The following is a 22,128-nucleotide window of genomic DNA, read 5'->3' on the forward strand; positions in this document are numbered from 1 at the left end:
TGAAACAAACAAACAAAAAAAAAGTTGGGAATCTCTGCTCTAAGACCTCGACAACACATGACTTTCCAGTGGTTGTGGAAATACAAGTTTAATAATGCCCAGCCTCACCAGCCATGAGTTACTGGTTGCCCAAACACAATTTATGCCTTTGAATGTCCCCTATCAAGGTATGCTCTATTATTGTATAATGATGCTGAATATGTAAGTGCTTAACAAAGAAAGGATTTTAACATACCTGTAGTTGCATAAGCAATTTTAAATAAATATATATGTCCCTACAATTTCTTTGGCTGTAACAGAACACACTTTGTGTGGTTATTTTCTATTGTAGGATACTGTACAGTCTATTGTATCTCATTTAAATTCTCTTATTGTCTGCTGCTTCAGCAAAGATTGTCCCCCCCCCCCTCACAAATATGAAATTACCACTTATCCACAAACCCATTTTAACCAGTCATTGACACTTATCACCCTTCTAGGGAATAGTGTTTATTAGAAACTGCAGAATAGTAGCTCTGCATAGCAAGGAATTGCATCCCATGACAAATGCTCCAGCACGTTAAATACAGTAAAAATTTTAGCCCACACACAATCATGGGCTCAATTGAGCGTGAACATGCATGAGCAGTTGTCATGGCGATCAATGATCCTTGTGGCGGTCACATTTTTAGGTGGCTCACAAGCAGTTTGCCCAGGGCATTCCTGTGGTGGGTAAATGCTTCACAAACCCATTCGTGCGAATGAGCTATCTGAGCTATGACAGTACTGTGAGCTCATTAGTGAAAATTACCTATACTCTTTTATAACAGTTGAAGAAACACACCTGGAGAAAAATTTCACAGATAACTCAACTGAATAAGGACATTCAATTCAACAAGAGAACATTAATATGAATTTTAAAACTGTAGAAAAAAACAAGAGCAATACTCTCCTTAAGTTTCTAAATGTCAGATTTATAGGTATAATTAGTACCACCAACTGAAATGTCAGGCCACACTGATTTGGTTTCCGTCCCACCAATATTGCAATAAACAAAACAGTCCTTTATGACAGATAAAATAGGGAAGTACTCGGACTTCTCAGTCATATTGTTCATTACGCGGAAGCAGCTTTTTTAAATTCTGGACAATATACTGCAATCTCTAGGAGGATACTAGGAGCTACAACTGACTTGTGTAAGGTACAGTGAGGATCATATTGCTGAGGAGGAGATATGTGGCATATTAATACTTTGCTTAAGACCTGTATCTACAGCTTAATATTGCTGGAATCTTTCCCATAGAGGGCATAATAACATCATAGGTTGGCTCCAATTAACTTTTGCCTTAGGGCTAATTATTGGATATAATACTCCATTACTTGAGAACTGTGGATATTGGGTTGTAATAGCTGAACAAAAGTGTGTATTTGATTTGAACTCCTATTGGTTTTATATTAAGGCGTTTGTCACGGACTTGGTGGTTAATCAAACTTGGGCTTCTATGTCAGAACTTCATCATAAATTTGAACCGTTTCGTCCGCTCTTTTTTGAGTACTTCCAGGTTGGACACTACGCCATGTCTTTGCCCCCCCAGGAGGCTCTTCGGGCCCCGACCTCCTTCGAGTACATGTGTTTACATTCACCTCTCACTAAGTGGATGATCTCCCAGATCTATAATTGGCTCATAGATTATACCTTCGATACTCCAGGCCGACATGAGCGGGAATGGGAAAATTACTTGGGTCCTCCCCCAGACGACTTATGCTGGGAGGAGGTCAGGGAGCGGATTGCCAAGAGCTCGATCTCTACATTAATTAAGGAAACTGCCTATAAAGTGTACTATAGGTGGTACTATACTCCTGATAAGTTGTCTCGAATGTTTCCTACGGCCACTCCGAGCTGCTGGCGGGAATGTGGCCAGAGAGGTACGATGCTACATATATGGTGGACCTGCCCTCGCATAGTTCCTTTCTGGAACATGGTTCTTACACTCATAAACTATGTGTCAGAACAACAGATAAGTAAGGATCCCTGGTCATTCTTTCTCTCTCGCCCTATACCTGATGAGAGCGCGCCCTCTAACAAGCTTATCTCCCATTTTCTGGCAGCCGCTAAATCCCTAATAGCAAAGCACTGGAAAGACCCTAGGGCTCCCTCTATGCAGGAGTTACGGTCGTACCTTCATGATAAATCATATAACTTTGATAAGGTGTGGGCCCCGTGGTACTTTCTAGAAAGCCGTAGCTGCCTTTCCAGTACGGCTCCTCCTCCTGCAGATGGAACATAGCTCTTGGGCCGCCTCTGGACCCCCCAGGCTGGATTTGGTGCGCGGATGGTGAGTAATGTCTGTATGCTACCCCTCTCTCGTGCAGTCATTGTAACTGTGTCCTAGCTTTTCCTAGCAATGTTCCAAGTTTGCGTGCCTATTGGTTTATTAGCTATATTGTTGACAATATTTGTGCCTTTCTACCCCCCGCCCTCCCTTCCCTTCCCCCTACCGATATAAAAGTATAAAACTCAGAGGAAACACTTTGATTATTAAGATTTTTCTTGTCCAAAATGTTATCTGTACTGTTCCTGTTTCCTCTTCAAATAAAGAGTTTAAAAAAAAAAAAAGAATAACCAGCGCTCTCATATGCTTATTTATTTGTTGCTTTTTAATTATTTAACAAGATAGAATACTGTTAAAGTGGAGAGCTGCAGGTTTTATCTAGGCACCAATTGATTTGCCAATAGGTTTACTTGTCAAATAATAATATCTATTTAACTAGCGCCTGACTGTTTGTTTATCTTTGTATTACAATACAGAATTTCATTGGATGCAGTTTTCTACATACAGAAACATTCTGATAACAACAATGATGATAATTACTCAGCTAAAATGAGAGCCAAGATCTCCTCTCATGGTAGGGATGCATTTTTTGAAAACAATACAGTACAAATCAAAACAAAACCAAACCACACATACAAACATTGTTAAATATCTGATCTTGCAGACCAATCAATTGAAGAATTTAATACTTCAGAATTTAAATCTGAATATATTTAAAAGAAGTACAAATTTTAAAACATAAGTACGCTGTGCATGTCATTTGTTGTGGACACTCAAATGGTGTCCACAACAATGGCGTCATTGCTGAATAAGGAGATCTTTTACATTTTAGATTACATTGTGTATGGTAAAACTGGTCACATCTCTATTATCATACAGCCAAGCACAAGTAGCTATTCCAAGTATTGGTATCCTAAACAGATGCACAACCACCAACATTCCTGATTAAAGTAGGACAGTTGCAATTTCCACAGGCTGAACTCTCATAATTGAAAGAACAGTTTTTTTACAGGTCGGATTGTGGACTTAAATTTCTCGATTTCCGCAAAAGTGATTAGGTAGTACTACGGATACATATGCGGAATATAAGAATATAATGAGCTGTTTGAACTCCAATCCTCAATTATTTAGGACTGTAAAAATAATAGTGTACAATATAGGATTTTATAATTAGCTGTAAAAGTTAAAATGCCCACACTAATTGGCTTGTGGCTGGGGAAAGGCCTTTCTCTTCTTTTGCAAGTAATCCCTAACCATGTTATCTCTTGAGAGATTCCTGGTATGTTTACCAGAAAGGACTCCAAGCAACTAAGGCATGCTTGTATGCTTGTGCAGGTTATTGACACTACTAGAGAAGTTCACCATTATCTGCTTACTTACTATGGTAGAATGTATTATTTCCACATGAGGATTGAAAAAAATGGTGTTTGTTAAGCTTCTTATTGTTAACAAATTGGAAGTATGAACTTCATTTTATAAAAGAAGTGCATCTGACCACACAGGGCCTTCGTATTATTACTCTGTGGTGCTAGTCTTTCCACTCTCTAATTCACAGTCCAAGAGGTATATTTACTAAACTGCGGGTTTGAAAAAGTGGAGATGTTGCCTATAGCAACCAATCAGATTCTAGCTGTCATTTTGTAGAAAGCAATAGATAAATGATAACTAGAATCTGATTGGTTGCTATAGGCAACACCTCCACTTTTTCAAACCCGCAGCTTAGTAAATCTTGCCCTAAGTCTTTCAGCCCCTTACATGCAGCCCTGTACTCAATTACATAATCGTAAGTAGACTGAGCCCTGTCTCCTATAAGATCAATATACCAATATCCTGAATTAACCTGTACTACTGTTAATATTTCAATGACCTGATGGCTATCCCTCCCTTCTTCAGAACTGGTGAGAAAATTATGTGAAGGAGATGAAGATTTAATACAAAATTGACCAGCTGACCCTAGTAATGACACACTTAAAAACAAAAGCATTAAGATAGACTGCTTAGTCTATACAACTTGGAGAAAGGAAGCTAGTACAATTGTGATTGCTTACAATTCTGGAGCAGGTCACTGTACTCCAGCATTAAAATCTCATAAAAGTGCACCATAAGAGACCAATAAGTACCTGAAATTAGTATGCGTGTACAGCTGGGACACTTGTTTTAAAGAAATGTCATAAACTGACGCTTCTCTTCCTCTAGAAAAGTATTTGCTTCGAGTCACACTACATTAGCTCTGCTTGTTCCCACTTTCAAACTGCCACACATCACATGCAATTTTGATTCCTAAACTACAGGATTTACTATCCTGCAGTTTGGAGGCTGAAAACTGGAACAGCATCCACTGTTTTGCAGTTTGTAAACCGCATGTTAAAACCAGATGTCAAATATCCGGTTCTACACCTTACATTCTGTAAGAGGCCAATGTTACTCAGCATTGGGCCCTGTCCTTTACAGTGGCCTGAAAAAATGACCCTGGTCTCGTACCTAGAGAAAATTCGGCCCAATACAGTATAGCACTGGTATAATAGGTGTTGTTTTCAAATGAAAGAAAGTGAGGAACAAAGGGAATAGATAGTAACTATGGGAGTATGTGTGGCACTTGGAGCAAGTCATTCAGCAGGGCAAATTTCAGTATGATCAGTGAAGCACAAACAGGCAGCCAAATGCAGCCCTCAGAGCCTTAACCTGCAGCTATAGCTTGCAACACTTGTTTAAAATGCCTGTTGAATATTACTGTTATTACAGATAGATGTATCCTTCTTTGATTAACTGTTTTAATTTTTTGATGTTAAGGGTTATCAAGATATCTCATCAGATATTTAGTATCCGGATGCAATATGTTCTCCAAACTTGGATATAAATGCAATGCAAAGTTAACAAAACTTACAGCAATCTGCGATATCCTAAATCACATTGTTCAGACGTTTCATTTCACCTTAACAAGGCAAGATAACAGGAAACGACTCCCTGCTGTGTTTTCAAGCTAAAAAGACATATTGGTTATTTCACATGAAAAGAATGAATTAGCATGAGGCTTCCTTTAGAAAAGTTACGGAAATCCAATTTCCTCCCCTGGCACTGTCTCAGAAATAAATACATTTCCTATACAGAAGTACAACAAAATATTACTCCCCCCAACAAAAAACTAGTGCATTTGCAATGCATATACAGCGGTGCCCTGCAGACCTAATTAAAATAATTATTTACAATAAGATATTTATAAGTGATCCAGCCACACCAGTGTGCATGGCACCCAGTCACTTGCTGCTCTGCCATGCCGTGAATGAGACCTGCCTCCCAAATTTCCCACCCACGGGACAAAGCTGTCAGGACAGAGCCCTCATATCAGGAATATTGCCCTTAAAACCAAGATAACTGGTAGGTATAGGTAATGCATGTTCCTTTTGAAGGGCTCATGTGGCCCCTTAAGTGAATCTGGTTGCCTACCATTGAGTGCAAATATGAAGAAAGTTGAAGATAAAAATTTAGATATTCATAAAGTCTAGGGAGACTGACAGTGAAGAAAAAAAACCCACCAAACACACAACACCACAGAAAACAAAACAAAACAAAACCAGGGCAAGTAAAGAGAAATGTAAAATTGTAGTAGATTCAATATTATGGAAGCGATACAATATAATAGAGTGAAAATATCCTATAGAAGCAGTCTGTGGGTTAAAGCCAATGCTAGTGCAGTGTAAGGTATGCTGGAAGAGAGCAATATATTAATAGGTGGTTTGGTAAGGATAATGAGAGAATTCAAATATTGTGTGTGAATGAACAAGGCAAGAGAAGACAAACTAGAAGTAGTGAAATATGTAATCGGCCTCATATGCTATACACCAACGAAAGCATTGAAGGACACAGCATGGAGCTTGCTATGGCAAGATTGCAAAGGTTAAAATATAGAGAGCAAAGGGGATTGTACAAATCAAACAATTCTTGTGACTTGGAAGGAAAATTGAATGAACTGACTAAAATAAGATGAATGAGATACCAGGAGCAGAAAATGAAAAGAGGAGGTGGGCTAACTAGAAGAAAGTCTAGCAGGAAAATTAGTGGGAATAGACTACAATGTTAGTTTATATTGATGAAAACAAATGATACCATAGTCAACTGACAAGAGTTCAAATGTGATAAGGGGACTAAATAACGTGAATGCAAAAGAGAGGAAACCATGTATGTGAAAATACCATGAGACAAGCAACTATATGCAAGATATCTCTCTGCTGGAGGCTGGGCTTGCTCCTGCTGACAGCTCAATGGAATGTTTGGAATGGCTTTTAATGAAGTTGACCTAAGGCTGAAAGGTTGATATGATGAAACAAGACTGCAAAGATACAAACTCAATAGTACAAAATGAGCAGAAAAATAGGGAGAGAAATGTGCATGATAGAAGCAGATGAATGAACAAGAAACCCTATACCTGAAACAAGTTGCATGATTAGAGTACAACCAGGGGTGCTGAGGGGGGGGCAGGTACTAATAACCGGGACCCGAGCATGCCAGGGGGCCTGGGCCCGCACTGCAGACAACAAGCTTTCTTTTTTTTTCCCCATTCACCCAGTCAGGAGGGGGGCGGGCCTACTTGGGAGGGGCAGGGCTAATCGGGAGGGCCCTGTCAGTGACAGACTGCCACTGGACTAATGGAGACAGGCAGCCAGGCAAAAAAATCAGACTGCTGCCAGGTTGCCTGTCATTTCAGAGCACGGCCGCGGAGCCATCAGGGGTGTTATAGCCTGACTGTGTATATATGTGGAATTGTGTATGTATATGGCAGTATGTATGAGTATTACAGTATGTATGTGTATGGAATTATGTATGTGTGACATTTTGTATGTGCACATGGCATTATGTGTATGCATATGGCATCGTGTGCGTGTGTATGTATATGGCATTGTGCTCGTGTGTGATGTGTCTGGGTGGCTGACGTAGTGTGTCTGGGGGGGGGGGGGGGGTGACACGATGTGGCAGTGGGTGGCGTGATGCGTGTTGTAGCTGAGGGGTGGTGTGATGTATTTGGGGGGCGACGTGCTGTGTCTGGGGGGAGTGACGTGATGGGTGATGTGGCAGGGGGTGGCGTCATGCGTGAGATAGTTGAGGGATGGCGTGATGTGGCTGGGGAGGGTGTGATAAATATTTTATTATAATTTATGTATTATATACTGCATGATCTGTGTTATGTACGGTGTTCACTTATTGCTTGCATTCCAGGATCCATGCAAGAATCCAGTACCAGGTTGTGAAAGCTGCAATAACAGGTAGGTGAGAGTAACACCATTTTGATACATAATGGTGGCATTCAATTAGCTGCCAAGTGTCCCCGGAACGTCCGCGAGACACTTTGCAGCGGAGATTTGACAGAAATCTCCTCCCATTTTTCCTTGCACCTCTATGGGGTGCGAGGTAAAATGAGCGGAGATTTGTACCGTAATTGCCACCAATATGTCATGTCTAAAGAAGTGCAGCCATGCTCATGTTGACCACTCCCCCAACATTATGTGGCCACACCCCCATGCTGCTTGCCTGTGCAAGGGGTGTGGGGGGCAAAAAAATTTGCTGTATCTGGGCCCAAAATTTCTCTTGGTGGCCCCAAGTGAAACCAGAAAGGTGTGCCAAGAGTATATAAAGGCTTCAGGCTAAAACATTTAATTGTAATATTTAACAAGTAGTGAAAATTACAAGCAACATTGCAAAATAGTTAAAACATGGTCTTGTTTGTGAGGCATCTCAGGATGCCTCACAAACAAGGCATGTTTTCTACATATAAGCTTTGAATAAATAAAATATATTAAATTTGTTTTCAATTAAAGATGAATGTGGTGCTAAGACTAAATACTGTAGGTGCAGGGATCATTATGCACACACAAGTTACAACTACCAGCCAGTTTAATGAAGCCTAGCAGTTTCTAGCTATATCACACTAGTGATATTCTAGCAGTGTGGTATTTGCCGAAACAATGTTGGAGGGAGCTTGTAAGTGTTACATGTTTGCTTGGAGCTTTCACAGCAATTTCATGCTGTGGCAAGACAGTGTGCGATACTTACGTCATATAAGTTAGCACATATGAAGTATAAAATCCAAAAATGGGGCCATGAGCTGAACAAAGGTGCTCTATTTATGAAGATATATGTGACAAAATATGTTACAAGGTAAAATCTTCTGTGGAGAAACAAAAAAGTTTCTAATGAAACCATTAATAGTTTCCAATCTGTCGTACAACTAAAAAACCCAAAAATGCCTTCCTTTTATACTGTCAAATGTATATTGACATAATTATGTATTAAATTTTTTGGTTAGTGTAGGCAAGTAGTCAAGCAGCTCAGAAAGCTTTGTTATGATGTAATGAATATGTAGATCCAGGGCACAAGCTAATAATAGTACTCAGAGCTTGGCACAGGAGCACAGCAAATAATAATACTCAAAGCTCAGCAAAGGCGCACTGCATAAACTACTGTAAATACTGAGCCTTGCACAGTGAATGATCCACACACAGTTACTGGGTATAAAAGTACCATACCTTCACACTGATTGGTGGATTGCTCTGGTCACTCATCAAACAGATTAGTTGGAAGTCTCCACATTCTAATCAGTGAATGGCTGGAACTATCCAACAATCAGAGTGCAGGGTGATGTCACATGGCCTTTACAGAGTGAAGAGAGACAGTGAGGGACTGCAGGGGAATGTAATTTAATTGGATCACTCTAACAGATCTGGGTTCGGATTTTCACACCAATAGTAATTAAGAAGGGGGTTGAGATTTTCTATTGAACCACCCACGCTAAATGAAAAGACTAGATCCGCCTCTGGCCTTGCAGAGATATGCTTTTTTACTCAAAGTCTTCTTTTGGGCTCATGAACAGTTAGATGCTTGTTGGTAATAGCAAATGGAGGAAAAAAAAAAAAAAAAAAAAAGACAGTATAAAATGGATATGTGCATTTTCAATACTTTTATTAAAAGGGGCAAAAATCAAGAAAATTTCTCTTACAAGGAAACTATTCTAAAAAAAAAAAAATTATATATATATATATATATATATATATATATATATATATATATATATATATATATATATATATATATATATATTATATATATATATATATATCACAACAAAGCAGTTCAATTTAATATTGTTTTGTTATACCCCTGTGACTCATACCTGTTAGATTAATGCAGACTGAACCAGACTGCCGTACAAATTTACGTTGACTGCTGCTTGAGTAAATGTTGCTAATACTCCAGTGTGTCTGAGTACTAAGTGATAAGTGCTGGATAAAGCTGGATGTACATAAGTCTCTGTAAATAAACTACCGACTTCATTTAATCCAAGTAAGATGGCCAGGCACATATTGATTTCACTGGTTTTTTTTTTAAAAACGCACATAATTCGGGCATACGCATGTTCATATTCAACAAGGAACAGATATAAAGATATGTCTGTTGATGAATATGGGTCTAGGTCCGCTCTGCTGTGGAATATAAAGTCCCAAAAGGATGCACAGAAAAAAAAATAATAATCATCAATCAATGTCAACTGTTATTAATATAGTCATTAATGACAAAACATATAAAATAAAAAGTTTATTTTGAAATCCTCCCCCATGAAATACATTTAATATCGGATGTTATGAATGTTTTCTCTACATAAAATGCATTTTTACAGCTCCTAATTGCAAACACATGTTCTAGCATGCATCCGCGACCATCACCACTAGTACGCAGAACTTAGATTAGCCAATGTAGCTGGAACAAGAGATACGGCAAAAAAAACAAGTAACTTTACAATGCCCAGAGCTTAATTCGGACATGGCTGCGTAGGCTTGAGCTTGGCACTCCCTTACTGTAAATTGACGAAGGCAGAATCCCTATTCCCGCCCAGAAATAGTCGGCTGTGGCAAGTGTCCTTTGCATACGAAGATGGAAAAAACAGGAATGCATTTGTGGGCATATGTTACGGTTCTGGGCATGTGCAGAGTGATTTTGCATACAACACGCTCAACATCTGCAGATACGTGCCCTGATGAATGAATCAGGCCCAAAGTCTCTACAGCTCTGAATGGCTCTTGCCAATCTCCCACTCTCCCGATCTGCTTGGGCATACTTCAATACAGTCCTTATTTTGGTGAGACTGTCCCGATTCACTGACCTGCAAAAAGGCATGGTTTGGATCTGGGCATATCTCGTCTGCATCTGTCTCTTTCAATTCTCTGCTGTCAGTCCACAGCTCAGAATACCTTTGGTAGACTACCAGACAAGGTCAACACTATCTTGAACTGGATTCAAACACTACTCATGTTTGAATAGAATCCTGCCCATAGTTTGGTTAGGGTAGGATGGTAAACTACTCAAATCTCTGCACTAACATCTGTTTCTCCACCTGCAATGGTCACACAATCTCAACTAATTCCCCTCGGACCAGCCACACATACTGCATTGCACATTCTCATCTCAGGATTACTATCAATCATCTCAAATATGTGAAACAAACCAGCAAACAGTGCTCAGCCTAAGGGACATTACATAAGAATAACACAATACAAGGCGTTACATCTTAAATAATCCTGTCTGTCTGCTTCTGTGCCTTGCTATATTCCCTCTCTCGTGTTTAGTTTCTTTTGGTTGTAAATATCTTCCATGGTGGACAAGTAAGCAATGAAAGAAGTATTCATTAATAAAAATAACATGTTTCTCTACAGAGAAAGCTTTAGTCCCAGTAATCATGAATTACATTTGACAGTCTCAGCTACAAAGCAAAGACTGAATTTTGATAACTCAAACATTTTTTTTTTTATAAGAACCATTTAGAAAAACTAAAACAAAAAAAAAAAAAACACTAAACATTTTTTTTTTCACCACACTGTAACTCTACATTGCTAGATATAAAAGATGGCCTCACGCATATAAGGGTTTGTGACCCATGTCATGTCATAAACACCTCTGAAACCTAGGCTATAAGAAACTAAAACAAAACATGAAGAATGCAGAGGACACAATGTTTTTGAGAGAAGACATTACTTTAAACTCTGATCAATTTTCAATAGATTTCAAGTAAAAATATGACATTACGAAGGTGACCTTGCAAGTACCAACCTCATCTACATCGTTTAGTTAGGCTGTGTACACATTTCAGGTTTCAGCCGATTATCGGGTCAATCACATGATAAACAACTATTCGGAACTATATTGCCTTAGTGTGTACAATGAACGATTATCGTTCCAAATCACATTGTATCGTTTGACTTATAAACCGGACTTAAAATCTCGTTCCACGATGGAGCGATGTCGTTCCAATTCTGCAGTGTGTATGCACTTTCAATCTTTTCAGCAGATGGTTACGACAGATGAAGAGCACAAACCTAAAGGTAAATCTTGTAATACGTGTTTAGTGTGTACACATAAATCGGCATGCAGATTGGGACTTTTTTTTTTCAGTCGATGGTAAAATCGTTAACTACATCGCATCGGGAGAAATTTTCTATAGTGTGTGTACCCAGCTTTAGTCTCTCACCATGCCTGGACCTATATTTTCCTTCTTCTGGTGATCAGATAAGTTTATGCCAGAAGGCAACAACAACAAAAAAGTGGTTAACAATTTTTTTTTAGTTTGCTAGAACTTACCACAGCTAGCATATCTGCTAGGAGGACCAGAAGGTTCTTTTGCCAAGTGTCTCATTGTTTGTTCCTTGGGGAAACAAAAAACAAATACAAATACAGTAAGGTTACCAGTAATAGACGTTTATGAAATTTCAGCCCTGTATTGCAAATGGTGTTTTGTTTCATTTGCATAATCAGCAGTTTGTAAATTACCTTTCTATATTCATGTAAACCATTATACTAGATTCTGCACAATATTTTTTAAATGTAAGTAAAACATGTGACTACAAAATATGCACAGTTTATACAAGTTTCTTACAACACTAAGGGGTAAATTTACTAAACGCCGGGTTTGAAAAAGTGGAGATGATGCCTATAGCAACCAATCATATTCTAGCGGTCATTTATTTAGTGCAGTCTACAAAATGAAAGATAGAATCTGATTGGTTGTTATAGGCAATATCTCCACTTCTTCAAACCCGCAGTTTAGTAAATCTAGCCCTAAATCTGTTCTCTCTCACAACACCACTGCTAGTCTCATGGTGTTAGCCCTGTATCACAATGATCAGCACTCCGGAAGTTGGGATCCCTTCATGTATTATTATATGAGGGCTTATCAAATTATACAGAGTACAAATTGGCCATAACGACTATGTGGGGGCATATACACGCATACAGATAACCTTGTTCCCTATGATATCACTATACAGATAACACTACACTATCCATTACTGTATGTTATTACCAGATTATAAATGATTATATTATACAACACATAAATGTAAGCCCGGATTTGTGGAAAGGGCACATAGGCCTAGGTCTATAATTGTAGAATTGCAGGGGTGTGTCAACATTAAAAATATAATGTTTAAGATTATTGGTAAAATACCCTTATTTCTTGCTCATCTTTTCTACAGATAAGTAGTGGAGGTCAGTGTGATGGATCTTTCACATATTCACATTTGTTTAATACACTTTTAAAACCTGATACATATGCAACATATGTGTTTCATAACAAGCAGTTACTTGACATACATGCTTCACAGCTACAGTTTTTACTATGCAGTACTATGTACAGCTTTTACTATATAAGAAAACAGCTTTCATTTGACCTAACAGAAATTTAACTACACCAATCAGCCACAACATAAAAAAATCACTGACAAGTGAAGTGAATAACATGGTTTATCTTGTTACAAAAGCACCTGTTGAAGGTTAGGATATATTAGGAAGCAAATGAACAGTCAGTTCTAGAAGTTGATGTGTTGGAAGCAGGAAAAATGGGCTTGAGTAAAGATATGAGCAACTTTGACAAAGGCCAAATTGTGATGACTAGTACACTGGGTCCGAGCATTTCCGAAATGGCAGGTCTTGTGGGGTGTTCCAGTTATGCAGTGAATAGTACCTACCAAAAGTGGTTCAAGGAAGCACAACCAGTGAACCAGCGACAGGGTCATGGCCACCCAAGCACATTGATGCGCGTGGGGAGCAAAGGCTAGCTCCTCACAGAAGAGCTACTGTAGCACAATTTGCTGAAAAAGTTAATGCTGGCTATGAAAGAAAGGCGTCAGAGCACACAGTGCATATCCCTGCCCACCGCTGAAAGCGCCCTCAATTGTCACGAGTGCCAGACCTGGACCATGGAACAATAGAAGAAGGTGGCCTGGTCTGATGAATCAAGTTTTCTTCTACATCATGTGGCCAGCTGGGTGCGTGTGCGTCTTTTACCTGGGGAAGAGATGGCACCAGGATGTATTATGTGAACAAGGCAAGCCGGCAGAGGCAGTGTGATGCTCTGGGCAATGTTCTGCTGGGTCCTGGCATTCATGTGGATGGTACTTTGACACGTACCACCTACCTAAATATTGTTGCACACCAAGTACACCCTTTCATGGTAACAGTATTCCTTGATGGCAGTGGCCTCTTTCAGCAGGATAATGCGCTCTGCCACAATGAAAAAGTTGTTCAGGAGTGGTTTGAGGAACATGACAAAGAGCTAGATTTACTAAGCTGCGGGTTTGAAAAAGTGGGGATGTTGCCTATAGCAACCAATCAGATTCTAGCTTTCATTTATTTAGTACCTTCTACAAAATGACAGCTAGAATCTGATTGGTTGCTATAGGCAACATCCCCACTTTTTCAAACCCGCAGCTTAGTAAATCTAGCCCAAAGAGTTGAAGGTGTTGACTTGGCCTCCAAATTCCCCAGATCTCAATATAATCGAGATGATGCTGCAAAAACAAGTCAGAGTCATGGAGGCCCCACCTCTCAATCACAGGACGTAAAAGGACCTGCTGCTTATGTCTTGGTACCAAATACAACAGGACACCTTCAGAGGTCTTGTGGAGTCTGCCTCTATGGGTCAGAGCTGTTTTGGTGGCACAAAGAGGACCTACACAATAATAGGCGGGTGGTATTAATGTTGTGGCTGATCGGAGTACCTGTTACATGTATTTCATATGTCATGTTCTAAAAGTGCAATCAAAGTCCACTATTTATAGAAGTGATATATCAACATTCTATTATATTTGTTTTTTAACTGCACGTGAAATACAAAATATGCATACTGTGCAACTGCTCTAGAATTGTTTCATATACATGCCTTATGCCATTTTATCATGTTAGCCATGCATTTCCTGACACATGACATACACAGGTTGCATGGTGGCTCAATGTTTGAATAGTAGAAACTGCTGGTAGGCAGCTCCCACTTATGAAATTAAATGCAGAAAACTAGAGTATTAGGTGAGTTACGAGAGACTTATATAACTGTGATTATGGAATACTCCAATACCACTCTGAACTCAATTTTGTCTTAACATCACCTGTATGTAAAACAGGAAGTAAACCATCCAGCAGAGTTTCCTGAGAGTATTGATGACATTTCCCAGAGACTGGAGATGTAGTTGAGTAACAAACTACAGGACCAATAAATATAATGATAGGCACAGCAGGCTTTACACATTGTAAATGACCACCAAATGAACATTGCTTTTGATTGGCTTATTGGATTTATTGACATATACTTTGCTCAAACTCTATTTTGTGGAGTATTATAGCTATTCTATAGCCAAACTAAATGTAGAAATGTTTAATAATTTGATGGACAAAAATGAGTTTATGATCGATGGCAGAAGCTGGTGAATAATATTGATCTCAAACTGGTTAACATATTTTTGGTTTGGTTAAAACTTCTGGGTATTATGTATTTTACAGATATAACAGATTACTGTTACAAAACTTATTAGCGTTATAAATGTGATACTACATAAATTATAAATCAGTATTTTGTATGATACACGTGATTTAGTGGCTGTAAAACTGATTTTGCGCAGAAGAAATTTGCATGTGATTAATGCAGCATTTCAACATACAAAGTAAATAGCACCCGAGAGATACTCAAAATAGAAGATAGAGTTTCCATCGCTATTGGAATTGCTCTCACAGAATATGTTAACAATAAACATAGAAATAAAGATAAAATTATACTTCTTTTTTACTGGCTGTGGATCACTCGAGAGACATTAACAAAACCTCCTAAATCCTGTATAGCTGGTCAACTCATCACAAGGACACTTCAGAAAAGGTCTGCAGCTACTTCTATCATACAGTACCTGCAATTGCTGCCATTTAAAGTATGTTATACTTAATATGATTCTAAAATAATCCATACTGTACAAAGAGAAAGCAATGTTCTGATTTGTTTCTCTTCACTAAAAGAATGTGAGAATGTAAGAAGCATAAAAGGTGTTTATAGGAATGTATTATTATTTGTAGAATTACCACATTTAAAAAATAAAGAAACCATTAAATTATATGTGTTTTTAATACTAGTAAAAACATGTGTAAATGGAAGCGACACTATAAACCAATTTTCTATTGTCACCATACCCACCTGTGTATAGACTTACTTGATATGCATTTCACACTCATTTGTGCTTATGTTAAAAAAATGCCAACGCAATGAGAAAGGGTTCCCGGCCTTAGGTCTGCCATCTACACTCAATCAGTAACCACCCCCTTTGATTTAAACTAATTGTCTAATTAGTTATCTTTTCACCAAGATTAGAGTCCACTTCATTCCTCTCTGAGCATGTAATACATTGTAGAGAGTCCCATCAATATAGATGCGGACTCAGAGAAAGCTTCCCGACTGCTTTATTACCTATCTAATGTTTATTAAAACAGATAAAAATAAATTAGGTGACAGGAGCTTACAAGTAATTATAAACAATTAACGTATGTCTTCCCTGGTAATGAACGCTTTCATATATCCCATTATAGCCCAGTCAGTTACCATGCTTCATCTCTAAGGGCTAGGTTACACTAGCAACTTATAATGTAACTTTATCTCAAGTGACATCAGGCAGGTCAAATGACTCAACAAATATCCTGATGGCACCTGCCACATATGCACCTGCCTGTCAGACAAAAAGACATTGCAGACCATTTTGACAGAATGTCAGGTGACAGTATAATGGGAAGCCACACAGAGTGACTTTTGTTACCATGTTATTCAACATATGTGATGCTATATTTCTGTACAATTGCATTTAAATTGCCAATGGAATCCTAGACCAAGACCACTCATTAAACTTTAACAGAGCCCAGTCAATAACAGAAGCAATTGGTTAACCACTACATCCAAGGCCAAGCTAGTCAGTCAAAACTCTAGACAATGGGAGTGCTCACAGAGGAGGTAAAAGTGTCTCTTCTTCCCTAAAATCCATAGAGCTTTTCTTTCTTCTGAGTCATCAAATATAATAAATCTGTAAATCTGTACAGCTGCCTGTGCATTAAGCAAGGAGGGCCTTTCATCCATGCAAAGCTACAGTGAAGGGGGATGGAACACAGTTTTTTTTTGTTTTTGTTTTTTAAGCTGCACTATCTACCACCTAGCCAGAGCATCGGGAGGCTGCTCTATACAACCATTTTTTTCCTGGGCTCCTCCAGTAAGTCTTACTTGTCAGTCACTTTAAAATAGTGGTGGAGGGCGGATGTGAGCACTAGAATTAATCAGAAGTACAATCTCCAGCCCACACACCACCTCTCCCTTACACAAGGTCACACAGCCCTGGTTTCGCCACCAGATGGTTAAAAGAAAAATAAGATGAACTGAATGGGATAAATGTTTACCATGATATAGAGCTCATTCAAACTTCTGTAAACATCATCTTGTTTATATACTTTAGATGGCTCACAACAAAGGGAAATAAACATTGACAATAAAACACATTGGTGACATTTATCAGTTCTGTATTCTTTCTAGGACAGTTTACATAATAACATGAAATGTCTGCTATTTTAGTTACAACAGCACCTTTAATAAATTGTTACCCATGCAAAAGTGTGCCCCACAAGGCCTGAGATGCCGCTCCCACATATCCAGTAACTGGAGCACTGTAGTCCATTGCTTGGGACTCAACATGCAAAAATAAAAAAACAACAATGAAAAAAGGAGTGAAAATAGCTGGGTTTTAATGTGATTTAACTACAGATTTAGAAAGGCCTGATGCCCACTTAATATAAAACGCTGGCAAATGCAAATTTTTGGGGGCAGGAAATGCCAACAAGGGTACGTCAAGTTGGTTGATATTTAAAATATTTAATTTAAAATTGTTCTTAATGTCTGCTTGTTTTTTTAAAAAAATTATTCTCACTTTCCATATGCCAAGAATTTAAATACAGACACTTTTCTAATAGTGAAATCAAGACAGAGGAAAATCAGCACAAGAGGAGGCTCTTTACTGTTCTGTGTGGCACAAAATAAGAATATTAATTCACAGAAAAACAATCTACTTAAAGAGGGTGAAAAATAATAGGATTAATGAGTCTTAATTAGCTTTCGTGCAGAGAATATAACTGGTAGAGTTATGAAGGGGATGATATAAAGAAGGCTTGCTGTACCTTAAACAATGTACTTTTCATATACCTCAGGTACTAAAAAGAATATGATGTGCTCTTTTCTTTGCAAATCTTCTTTTTAAAGGCATTCAGATCTCAAAAAAATGTGTGTGCATAATTGTATCTAATACAGGGTAAGGCATTTGCCAGATATAGTTTTATGCTCTCTGTATAGGCAAACTTAAGGTTTGCCCGCTGTTCTTTTATTCTCAGATCTCCTGGTCTGGCAACACCACATCTCAAGACCAACAAACTTGATTTGCCAAAATTCAACATTCACACACTATGCAGCAAAATTAATAAGTGTGGAAGTGTCAAAAATTATATTAACACATCATTAAAGCAACAGTTAAGTATTGTAAGATTATATGCGGTGGCATTCGTGGTTTAGCACAAAAAAATTATGTACTCATTGCAGCATACACGTGCATGTGTTATTGTGAAGAGGAGATATTTTCAGGATGGTAAAAATGTAAAGATGTAGCACAGTTGGGAAAAAGAAATACTGTGTACTTTACCAAATTGTCGCCTCATACGCCACTATAGAACTTCACATGACATAATATTCTGTAGTTAATATGCCAACATATTGCTCCATACATTATATAAGGGTATATGAGGTTCCAAACTATCTGACATGGCGGAACTTGGACTCCCAATGAAAATAGACCCATCACATGTGAATTGATCAGGATCCCAAGATGTATTCAGACAGGATTATAACACATAAATATAAGATTGACAGATTTTCAGATGCAGATAAAAGGATTATGGGACAGGAACATAAACAATGTCATGTACATAGAGTTTAGTATGCCTAACGATAATATGCTTGTAGAAATTATATAAATTCACATAACGTGAAACCTTTTAGATTTATCTTGATATTTACTTTAGATCAATACAAATACAAAACTAATGGAAAGTTTGCCAATATGTTATGCAGTATTAAAAACAAATACAATTTTAATTTTATTCTGCAATATTAATGAAGATAAGTGATTGACCAAGTTTTAATAATAAAGCTTACATTTTGTCCTAAATATTATTTTAATATTAAGTGAAAATGCAGATGCTATACTAAAATACAGGCAATTCTAAACAATGGAACAAGCAATGCAATTGGGAGTTTCAAGTTATAAACAACGTATCCTGACTCATCCCCTGTGTCTTCTCAAATACATTTCTGTTTTGTTTACATATTGTGTTGTTTGTTTAGTTTGCCGACTACAACAAAGCATTCTGAGAAGAAAATAATTATGTGTATGAACTTTTAAGTTAGAAAATTGAACAAACTGAAGGACTGGACCGACTCATGACCCCTTCCATAAAAACACCCTTTCAATACTGTGCAAGCCAGTGGGCACGCATGGCACCATTTCACCCATTATCTCACAACTTTCCTTCCCACAGGACAAAGCTATCCCAATCAGGACGGCAGGTCAAAGCCCTTAAATCGTGATTGACCCGCCTAAATTAGAACAGTTGGGGAGTAAGAGATATTATTAATGAACCTGTGAGGAGAAAAACAAAGTGAATGGGGCCTATGAGCATTCTTGTGATAATACCTCCTACATATATTTTTCTGTATTTTATTCCACCATTTCTCAGGCCTCTCTTCCCCCAACAGTTCTGTCTTTTGTTGCATAGAAAAAAAAGACAGCTTTCTGTTGAGCATAATTATTTATCCTAACAGTTTATGTATGCAATGGAAAAATACAGTTACAAATTAGGGAATAGCAGATTCAGCAGCAGAGAAACAACAGAATGACTACGATATGTAAGTATCTACATGTATAAATATATGGTAAAAAAACCTATTTCAGTATATCAAGCCATATGAAATACAGTATTTGTATGTCAGTCAGCCTTTGGATCTGGTGTCTATAAAATATATGGGCACCTTGCTGTTCAACAGAGGATTCTGTGTAAATCACGCATGCACTGACTAAGCCAGTAAGAGGCTATATATTTATTTTTAAGTACCTCACCCCTAACCCAGGGACATTCAAAGGGGGCGCACACTAAGGGACTCCTGCTGTATTGGTCTAGGCTGGTATAGAAATAAACAAACATCCTGTTCATAACATGGTCTTAAACCCAGGTTAAGGTGTCTATGCATTAAAAATATGCAGTGTCAATAAAAATGCATTGCTGCAGCGATGCATATTTAAGCACTGCTTAAATGCACCATGCCAGAACTGCTCTGGGCGCACCGGCAAAGTCCCCCCTCTAGTGCGAACTGCTTTTACTACCTAGCACTACCAGTGAAAGGAGGAATTGCAATGCACATGTGCATAGCACTTCCACAGTAAGGAATTCTGAGAAACTGGAGATGCTTCAGCAGAATCCTATACAAAAGTGACAGGTAACACCATCCTGCGATGGTGTTATTTTGCTGCGAAACGCTAAGCTTTTTAAAGCTTTATACATTGCAGAATTTCGCAGTCCCCATATTAATCTATGGGGACCGAGATAAACGTTAAATAGGTTATGGCAGGATAAATCTTTGATTTTGCGATAGCCATTTTACAGTGACAAAAAAGCTATATTCTCCATTTTAATGGCTCATTGCATTTTAATACATAGACTCCTAAGTATTTCAAGAGTCATTTCCAACTATTTCAACATTCCTGCTCAGTGTTTTGTAATTTCCCAAATTACACAAAAAAAAAGTTTAAACTATCATGTGTACCTATACCAAATTATTTTTAAAAATAAAACAGTAGTGTTTATAATCATTACTGTGTAACAGATGATATACAAATACTAATTTAAGCATATGATCTTTTGCATCTATACTTTGTAGAAAAGTATTCACGAAGATAGAAAATTGCATATTTCTAAAAATTAATCTATGTGCAGTGAATTTTGCAATCTGTGTAACTACTGTAGATTTGTAACAATTGTTATGATATTGTAGTAGTCATTATTAATACAAGTTTACACTGCAGATTTTGTGTGGCACTTCAAAATATCTTATAATGATTATGCATAAGCAGGTGTAATAATTAGATTAAGCCGCAAATATTGGTACCTGGTGACTCGATTGTCGCTCGGACATGCAGCTGATCAGAGTAAAAACTCCGTTGAAACCAATGTACACAAATACTACCTTCAGAACAACAGTCCCCGTCCCCATAGCAACCAAAAGCTTACATGACGTTGCTGCCGCCAATGGCAGCGTTTTGGCACTTGAGCGTGAATAAAACTTTATCAGTTGTAAAACAATTGTCTTATGTGTCACGGAGCGGCGGCCATTTTCTCAAATACCAAATTGATAGAGAGAAATAAATACGGCGACAACAACGATAGAATTACTTCTGTTGGCGCATTGGTCGTATTTGCTTATGGCAACATGCTAAGTCACAGTGATTTTTGACAAGTACAAGACATGTAGAAATGCCTGTTAGCGTTGTTTTGGCTGAGTTTGAGTTTCCAACATTTTACAATTATTCACAGACTGTGAGTAAAAAATTGGAACAGTGCAGTAATCGGAACAGTTTAAAGACAGGGAGGGTTTGCGCTTGTGGTAGAATAAATCGAGAATCTCCCTTGTATTGGCAGGCAACAAAGCACACTCTCCTCTCCACTAACCTGCATTCGAGCGAACGAACCTTCCAGAGCCCTCCCCTTTCCACCACAATACAGCGAGTTCTCAACACTCCCCGTTTTAAGTGTGAACACCTACATCACCCGCCAGCAGGAGGCGCTGTGAGGCACCTGTTCACTGTAGTGAATGATGGGAAATTTTGTTCATTTTGAAGATTAGTTCATTCTGATCTAGTTCACACAAAATATTAGTTCATTTGACTCAGTAGTTCATTTGACTCATTTAGTTCATTTAGCTCATTTGACTCAGTAGTTCATTAGACTCAGTAGTCCATTTGACTCATTTAGTTCATTTAGCTCAGTTAGTTCAGTTAGATAACGGCTCTGGAACACTGCTGAGAGAAGTGATTGGAGACATAGATCTAGTCTATTACACATACTGCAGGCATATCTACTACTACCTCATTAGGGGGCACATTTATCAATGTTCGGCAAAAATGAAAAATAGTTATCAATCCTTATCGCATGGATAAGTATTTAACTATTTCTCAAATTTATGAAAAACGGATCACAGAAACAGCAGTTCCGATAAACTGCTGTTTCTGTGATAAAAATAAACCATACTTACCCCCCTCTTCGTAATGTGCTGTCTCTGGATCTCCTCCAGGTCCTCTTCGCTCCTCTTCATAGATCAATTGCGCACAGGGCCCTCTTAAGAACCTCTTGGGCCCCCGGGCACAGCAGTGCACCGGGGCCCCTATAT

The 22,128-nt window shown here is 38.2% G+C and overlaps 1 protein-coding gene across 4 annotated transcripts in view; it reads right to left on the minus strand.

Moving 5' to 3' along the window:
* The window catches only part of C5H7orf57 (chromosome 5 C7orf57 homolog), a 38,309-nt gene extending 16,804 nt beyond the window's left edge, over positions 1-21,505 (minus strand). For 3 of the 4 annotated variants that reach the window (XM_075212660.1, XM_075212658.1, XM_075212657.1), the window contains exons 1-2: positions 20,851-20,970; positions 11,934-11,997 (exon numbers count right to left, since the gene is read on the minus strand). In XM_075212660.1, the coding sequence (XP_075068761.1) occupies positions 11,934-11,997; positions 20,851-20,955 (169 nt within the window). In that variant the 5' untranslated portion in view covers positions 20,956-20,970. Of the gene's footprint in view, positions 1-11,933; positions 11,998-20,850; positions 20,971-21,410 lie in introns of those variants that run through there. The other variant, XM_075212659.1, reaches the window with a different exon arrangement.
* Between the last annotated feature and the right edge of the window lie 623 nt (positions 21,506-22,128).

This window comes from Mixophyes fleayi, chromosome 5 (genome assembly GCF_038048845.1).
Source record: "Mixophyes fleayi isolate aMixFle1 chromosome 5, aMixFle1.hap1, whole genome shotgun sequence".
Classification (NCBI taxonomy): Eukaryota; Metazoa; Chordata; class Amphibia; order Anura; family Limnodynastidae; genus Mixophyes; species Mixophyes fleayi.